Below are 8083 nucleotides of genomic sequence, written 5' to 3'. Positions count from 1 at the left end.
AGTGAAGATGGAAGGTGTCATCGGAAAAAAAAAACCAAATAAAAAGCGGGCTCTTGATTTGTTTATGTCCCTTCCTATCACCGGCATAGAAAATTTGAGACTTAATAAATAGTGTTCTGTCATGCTAATTGTCTCTCCCCTAGGTCTCACACTGACATACTGCAGTGGATGAAACCATTGCAGCATGCAGCGTTTTCAGTTATGAAACACAAGCCTGCATGATGTATTCTTGCTTGGCATTTCCGAGGCAGAAATCTGAGCCATAAAGTAATTTGGACGCCGGGATGTATGTTCCTTTAATTAAACTATGCATTACCTTTCCATTATGAATCCATACGCTTGGAAGCTAGATGTGTGCTATTTCCTTGGGATATATTTTGTATGTGTCGAGTGCAGTGAAACACTTTTTCTGCTTGACATTTGTGGGGACTGTCGTTTACATGAGGTTTCTTGAATGACTTTTTTGTTCAATATCCCTGGGACTGCAAGAGATATAATTTTGTTTTGAATGCCTACATGCTCCATGTCTTTGGAAACCCATACACCTGTGATGTAAAAAAACAATTTTTGCATGAAAGCTTATTCGGTGTCTAAATAAGTTTAGAAAGTCACTTACACAACTATTGCTTCCCATGCAGAACCAAATGCACGCTGCAGAACATACGGTATTAACTACAATGCAGGGTATTATGCAATAGCTGTAAGTGTTCCACTTCAGCTTTAAATATGGTGACAGGTTTTAAGGACTACACATCAGTTAGCATTTTGGTGATATTAACGTAGTTTGTGTTAGCCAGGGTGCAATTGGCTGTCTTCAGGTTCTCCTCTCTAAAGTCCTCATTACTATTGTTTACACCTTCCGGTATCTCCATATAATCAGACTTGCTGACAGTGGAGGCACTCCTGCTTTTCTTTAGGTCAGGGGAAGATGGGATCTTTGGGCAGCTGGTCACTTGCAAATATTGGGCTTGCTCCTCTCCTTCCGTCTCGCGGTGGTAGAAGTAGTTGAAGTTGGACACTATGACTGGCACTGGTAAGGCAATCGTTAATACACCGGCAATGGCACATAAGGAGCCCACTATTTTCCCCCCGATGGTCGTAGGGACCATGTCTCCATAGCCAACTGTGGTCATGGAAACCACTGCCCACCAGAACGCGTCTGGGATGCTGGGAAACTGAGACTCGCTCTCATCCGCCTCTGCGAAGTAGACAGCGCTGGAGAAGAGGATGACGCCAATGAAGAGGAAAAATATCAAGAGGCCTAGTTCCCTCATGCTGGCCTTGAGGGTCTGCCCCAGGATCTGCAGCCCTTTAGAGTGCCTGGACAGTTTGAAGATCCTAAAAACCCTCACCAAGCGGATGACTCGAAGGATGGCCAGAGACATGGCCTGTTGGCCTTGCTGGCCGTCCTCTGGTTTCTCAGCCAGTTCGGTCCCTAGAGTGATGAAGTACGGGATGATAGCTACAATGTCAATAATGTTCATGATGTTGGTAAAAAACCCAGCCTTGCTGGGGCAGGCAAAAAACCTTACCAAGAACTCGAAGGAGAACCAAATGATGCAAAGTGTCTCTACTATAAAGAAAGGGTCTGTGAAAGAGGTCGACTGCTGATAGCTCATGGTACTGTTGGAGTAGGGGTGATGGCTCATCCCACCACCATGTAGGTCTTCGTTCTCATCCCGAAAAACGGGCAGTGTTTCCAGGCAAAAGCTCACGATGGAGATTAGAATCACCATGACAGAGACAATAGCTATAATCCTGGCAGGCCCCGAGCTTTCTGGATACTCAAAAAGCAGCCACACTTGTCTCTGAAACTCATTCTCCGGTAAAGGCCTTTCTTCTTCCTTAATGTATCCTTCATCCTCTCGGAACATCTCCATGGCTTCTTCCCCGAGTTCATAAAACCTGATCTCCTCCGAGAAGATGTCTAAGGGCACGTTGACAGGCCTCCTTAACCTGCCCCCCGATTGGTAGTAGTACAAAATAGCATCGAAGCTGGGTCTGTTTCGGTCAAAGAAATACTCATTCCGGAGAGGATCGAAATATCTCATTCTCTTTTTAGGGTCTCCTAGCAAGGTCTCTGGAAACTGAGCTAGCGTCTTTAGTTGCGTTTCAAACCGCAGCCCTGAGATGTTAATGACCACCCTCTCGCAGCATTCATGATCAGTTTCAGGGTTATAGGTGTCCTGAGGATGACCTGCCAAAGCTGCTGCTTCATCCGTGGGGTCTCCAGTAGCAACTGTCATATTTAGGTTTAAAAGCAATCCTTAAACTAAACTCTTCCGGATGCCCGGTGCTGGGATCAGGTTCAGGGGAAGGCTACTCTCCTGGGAAAGGACAAGTTCGTAGGTTTGGAAGTGGCTCATGAAAATGCGGAGGGATGATCGGGGGGAGAAATATTTTAGCCTGCTGAGAAAGAGAGAGACGAAATAAAGTTGTGTGTATTAGGAACCTGTGCCTGGCAGAATATATAGCATATTCCTCAGCTGATTTTAATTTGCCTTCTTGGTGCAGAGTTTGAAAACTCCAGTCCCAATATCTGGTGATGATGAAAAAGCACTTGAGGAAAACTTTCTAATGAAAACGAGGGAAACATTTGCATTGGCAAAACCAAACTTTTTTTAAAAACTACGAGAAAAAAACACTGAATTCTTTTCTATTAAAGGGACTCAACTCTGGATGCCAGTGAAAATGAATATGATATCAAATAGATTCTGCTCATGCACTTAACGGTTAGAAATCAACCATGCAATAGCAGGCAATTCAGTGTTAACCTAAAGGAGCACATTAATGTCTCCAACTTAAAGTTAAACACATTCGCAGTTCTTTTGCACTGGAAATAAAATTGCAAGCCAACATGCTTCCCTATGATAATTTTTCTCTCTCTCTTTAGGCTTTACAGACAAATGGTTTGGTTTATTTTTTTGTGGCTAGTTAATTTGCAAACACCTGTGCTAGCTGACAGTTTGACTACTGCATTTCCTATCCTCAAGATTTTTTCTGTGGCTCCTCTCCCCTCCTTCTTTGCAAACGACCTCTGCGTACAGAAAACAAATCGCATTACCTGGAGAAGCAAATCTCAGTGTCTCTTAGTGACACAGATTAATTGACTCTGGGGAAATCCTAGAGAGAAATACAGGCTTCCAAGATCCCCATAAGTTCCTCTCTTCAAAGTTCAAAATAATGGTGAGTCATCGTAGGAAGGGTGGCGGGGAGGGTTAGCTCTCCAGAATGTGCAGGTTAGGTCTGGTAATGGGGTGGGATTGGACAGGCAAAGGAGGAAAAGCCTCTTGATGGCCGTTGCAGCTCTTTACTTCAGGGCAGATGAGTGTCTGTCTGAAGCTTTCTCTATGATGGTGGAAAGATGCTAAGCTCAGCAAAAAACCTGATGTCCCCAGTGTCCTCAGGAGGTGTGGCGTTGCCTGGAAAAAACAGCAGTACGGTAAAGAGCTGGTGGGTGCTTTAAAGCGGCATCTGCAAAAGACCCAGTTCCTAGAGGCAGCCCTCTTCCTCCTGCACACTGTTTTATAATTCCTCACTGCCCCGTATGGCAACAAGAGAGAGGGGCAGAGAGCACCGGTGGCCACCCGAAAACACAGAGCTGCATCTCTGTCTGTCGCACGCGCGGTGGCCCCTAGCACAGGGCGAAAGCCACCCTGCCCGTGGGAATTGGCGCTGGGGATCGCGGCTGCAGCCTGGTGCTGGGCACTGCGCAGTGTGATCTCGATCTCCTTTCTCCTCACCAATGCAAACAGCAGACCATGCCCCCTGCCATGCTCAGCTCCTGTACCACTGCGCCAGGCTCGCGGTCATGCCGCACATCCGAGTTGCCTTGGGATGAAGCCTGCTCCCTGACTCCCATGCACTAGCGGCTTTGCAGGGGGTTCCGTTGACAGCTGGGGGGGGATGCTCAGCATCATCTCCTGAGCCTGGCTCTCCAAACAGCCCACAAAAAGCCCCAGGTGAGCTCAACTTCTGCGGCCAGAAACTGTCACTGAGACTTTCATGCCCGAGTCCCCGGCACAACATGGTGTCATCAGGTTCCCTGCATCTAACTTGGTCAAAACCAGACCATCTCAGGCAGCTGGGCCGTTTCTTCGGAGGCTGGCGTTTCTTAGTGCAGAGGAGTCCAACCAACCATTTTCCCTCCGAAAGAGAGACTCTCTAACGTCCTTTCTTCAGCTGCAGACAGCCGCCTGGCTTGCCTACTTTGAGCCAGGATTTCAGAACTAGGTAGGGGGAGTCAGGTGGAATCAAACCCTTAGCTCTCAGTCTCCGAGGCAGCGATTTCTGCCTGCTCCTGGGCAATTATGCCTCTTGTTCTGCCTCTTCATTGTCAACCTTGGAGGTTCTGCTCCAGATCCCCCTTTTGTTTGAAATCTCCCAATTTCCTTCAAATTCTCCTCACCCTTCTCCTTACACACGAGAGGAAATAGTACAACCCTGACAAGGCTTGCAGCATTCAACGGCTTCACTTAACCCTTTTTTAACAGGCCCAAATTAGGGAAGGTTAAAATGTATCCCTTTTTTTTTTTTCTTCTTCCTCTCCTTACATTCCTCCCTGCAGTGACTCTTTGGGAGAATCTGACCCTCTCAGCCACTCACGAGAATCTTTTTTTTTAAAAAGCCATGAACGGCGTATTTAGTGCTGCAAAACCGACAAGCATCTGATTGGACCCAATTTCCTCTGCAAGACAAAACAAACCAACCTTGATCATTTTTTTACATAATTATTTTTCCTCTGTCCATTCAAACAAACAAACAAACAAACAAAAACCCAACAACCAAGGTTAATTTAGCAGCAGAAATATTGTTCTAGCATGCTGATTTATATTTCACTGTCTTTCTATATCAAAACAACCACAGCTAGTGCAAACCAGGTGTTGCTATGGTGTCATCTGATCTTTGCATTTTTCAGATCCCACCTCCCCTCCCCTTTTCTCTGGACTGTTTTATGATTTCAGGCATCCCTGGACCATCTAAGGTTAGAAGCAAGCGTGGGGGAGGGGGGGAGAGCCCCATCCTTTGGCCTATTTCATGCTCATTTTGGTTTTTAGGGGTGGGTTGTTTCTTTCTCTTTTTGCAAAAAGCACCCAGGTTAGTTGCATGCACAGACCTCATTCAAAATCAAGCTCACTGCAGGCATGTGAGCCGGTCCACACATTTCAGAGTGCTTAGCGTGATTTCGGAGGACAGAGGGAAGACCGCATGCATTGAGGAAAAGGCTGTGTTTGCTTAACCCTTTTCACTCGAAATATAAAGCATCCGTTCTCACAGTTTGTGGTAAACCTCTGGTTAACAGCGTTGGGCGGGGGGGGGAGGCAACGACTTACAATTGGTTCTGCAGTCAGGCATGCAGCGCATACATAAGGAGCTGTCTGCACTAGGGTACCACTCCTTACCTGGGAAAGGTAACTTAAAGGGGACACTGCTGGAGGGGTGGGGGGCAGGAAATAGATGGCAAAAACTGCTTCTGACAATGAACCACCTAACACAGAAAAGCTTCAACGTTAATATTCATATGATTAACATCAGATTTTTTTTCCTGCTCTCCAAAGTGGAGACCCATGTTTCATCCACTGGGAAATAATAAAACCCTTTGCTTTATGATGTTACTGAAACCTATAACTCAGCTCCTTGGCCATATAACAGTCTGCATCTGCCTGATTAAGATTTGAAGGGTGAAGAATAACCAGCTACCCCTAACTTCAGGAAGGGAAACGTGTTAGGGTGATCAAAATCAGGAGGAAATATAGGGCCAGATTCTGCCATCCTTCATTGTGACTAGCACTGGGGTGAAGGGCAGCGTGTCTAATGGTTAGAACACTGTCCTAGGAGACCTGAGTCCTAGTCCCAGCGCTGGGAGTGATTTGCTGAACAGGGTTGATGAGAGTAGGGAAAGCCACATGAAAGATAAGGGGCCAGGCTTTATTTTAAGGGACATTTTAGGGAAACACCACTTCCCTGAGCAGATCCTGGGTTTTTTCTCTCAATTGTACATTTCTACTGCCCTCAGATATACCATGCAATGATTATAAGCTTCAATGTAATGTTTCAAATGGTACTAATGATCAATGTTAAAACAAGTCAATACATCATCAAAGAAGGGATGGGTGATCACTCTAAGTGATAAATCAATGAAATAAAGGACAGTCCCCTACAATAAGAGATGGGTGGTCCCCCTACATGAGAGTGGGGGGAAATGGGGACAATTGTACTGGGGACCCGAGCTCAGGGGGGCCCCTCAGAACGTCTGTGTAATAAAGGGAAATGGGAAGGAGTGGGGTCCCACGAACATGATGTACCGGGGCCCCACATTTCTCTCAATGCCCTGGCTGTGATGCCTTAGGAAAATCACTTCACATCTGTCTAGTCTATTTAGACTGCAAGGTCTGGAGGGGAAGAACTAACCCTTCCGGTGAATTGCCACTATGGGACCCTGAACTTGGGACCTCTCTTGTAGTTCTACTAATAGAACTACTAATCATTCTACCGTAGAGCCTCGGAGCCCTTGACCTAGACCTAGACCCCACTGGGCTAGGCGCTGTACAAACACAGAATAAACAGACGGTCCCTGCCACAAAGAGCTCACAAGCTACGCAGAAGACAAAAGCCAACAGGTGAATACAACATGCAGAAGAAAATAAGGCCACAGCATTGGTCAGCATGCTCGTCACTGGCTTAACCGCTGCTGAGTTTTGTGTAAGCATCACAGCAAAAGAGAGTTTTAAGGAGGGCAATGAAGTGGTTTTGCGGATGTTTATGGGACGGGCCGCCCAAGCGTGAGAGGCAGCAGGGGAGAAAACATGAAGGGGTTTGTTTGAAAATTGAACAAGTGGACAATGGAAGCTGGTATCATCGGCTGATCAGAGCTGGGAGCTGACATGTGGGTAGTGAATGAGAGATGACAGGTTGGGTGGGGATGGGCCTTGAAGGGTCTTGAAAATGAAGACAAGCAGGTGATGTGCGGCGATCTGAGATCCTTGTACTGAATAACACCTCAGTGCTGAGGAAGGCAGTAGGGCTCATCCTAGTGCAGAACATCATTCGTCACAAGCGACAGGATCAAACTTGGAGCCCGTGCGAAGATTCCAGGACAAATGTGCCACCTGTCAGGAGCGAAGGCGCCCGAATCGATCTCGAAGAAAATAAGTGTCAGAGAACCGCAAAAAAGAAAAGGCATCCCAAGCGAACCTTGAACGCCACTGAGGAGAGTATAATATTAAATATTATTAAAGCATGCCAGGCTAATAAGCACATTAAGAGCCGTCAACCCTTGTCCCCTCCAGCACTCTATGGCACGAGGGAAATGGAGAACATGGTCTCAGGGATCCCATATGCAATTATTGTCCCAGCGAGGAGCAGGGCTGACCAATGACAGAATATTTCTAAAGCATCTTATATGTGAAGATGTGCTATACAGCAGTGCTATCTGGGCAAGGTTGTTCTCCAGCGTAAGAAGTCAGTTGGAGTGGTGGACTTTAATGGGCTTTGACTCAGGCCCTAAATGCGAGTTGAGGAGAGGCTTTGGCCCAAGGGAGGTTAGACGCTTGGCAGGCTTCCCTGCAAAGGGGAAATAAATCAGAAGCTCCTATGTCAGCCCTAACATTCAACAGCACCCAGTAAAAAGCGCCAGGGCTTGAGCAGAGAATGGGCGTGTTCGGTGAGACATGGGCTTAAATGGAATCCATGTCACACCAAGGGGGTGCTATACTCGCCATCCCCCTCGACCACCCTCCTACTGTTAAGCAAGAGAAACTTGGTGACTGTGCCCTGCCTCTCTCATCCACCCAGGATGGGGGTTCACCTGTACTTGCCCTGTTATGTACAGCACCCTGCACCCACGCTCGGGAGGACCAAACCCTGTATATGCTAATTATTGCTATTTATATTTCTAGGGTGACCAGATAACAAGTGTAAAAAATCAGGACGGGGGTGGGAGGATAATAGATGCCTATATAAGAAAAATCCCCCCAAATTGGGACTGTCCCTATAAAATCTGGACATCTGGTCACCCTAAATATTTCATCCATGCAATCTACTTTAATAACCGCAGATGAGTGATGGGTGTCTAAAGAGAAAG

At 46.7% G+C, this 8083-nt stretch overlaps 1 protein-coding gene across 2 annotated transcripts; it reads right to left on the bottom strand.

Annotated features, from left to right (window-relative positions):
- Positions 1–271: 271 nt before the first annotated feature.
- KCNA2 (potassium voltage-gated channel subfamily A member 2) lies at positions 272–4157 on the bottom strand. Of its 2 annotated transcripts, none has more exons than XM_073319913.2 (2): positions 3065–4157; positions 272–2409 (listed from the first exon to the last, which is right to left on the bottom strand). In XM_073319913.2, exon 2 carries the CDS (start codon positions 2244–2246, stop codon positions 747–749), a length of 1500 nt encoding a protein of 499 aa, XP_073176014.1. In that variant the 5' UTR covers positions 2247–2409; positions 3065–4157; the 3' UTR covers positions 272–746. The 2 variants fall into 2 exon arrangements, with proteins under 2 accessions (XP_073176014.1, XP_073176015.1); XM_073319914.2 differs by having other exon boundaries at positions 272–2406.
- Positions 4158–8083: the final 3926 nt, after the last annotated feature.

The sequence above is a fragment of the Lepidochelys kempii genome, chromosome 21 (genome assembly GCF_965140285.1).
Source record: "Lepidochelys kempii isolate rLepKem1 chromosome 21, rLepKem1.hap1, whole genome shotgun sequence".
In the NCBI taxonomy this organism is placed as follows: domain Eukaryota; kingdom Metazoa; phylum Chordata; order Testudines; family Cheloniidae; genus Lepidochelys; species Lepidochelys kempii.
Note: the sequence above shows the minus strand (reverse complement) of the source record. Positions and strands in the feature narration are given on the sequence as shown.

Excerpts from the sequence above, each read along its gene's own strand:
- KCNA2 (XM_073319913.2), bottom strand. The coding sequence starts at position 2,246 with ATGACAGTTGCTACTGGAGACCCCACGGATGAAGCAGCAGCTTTGGCA.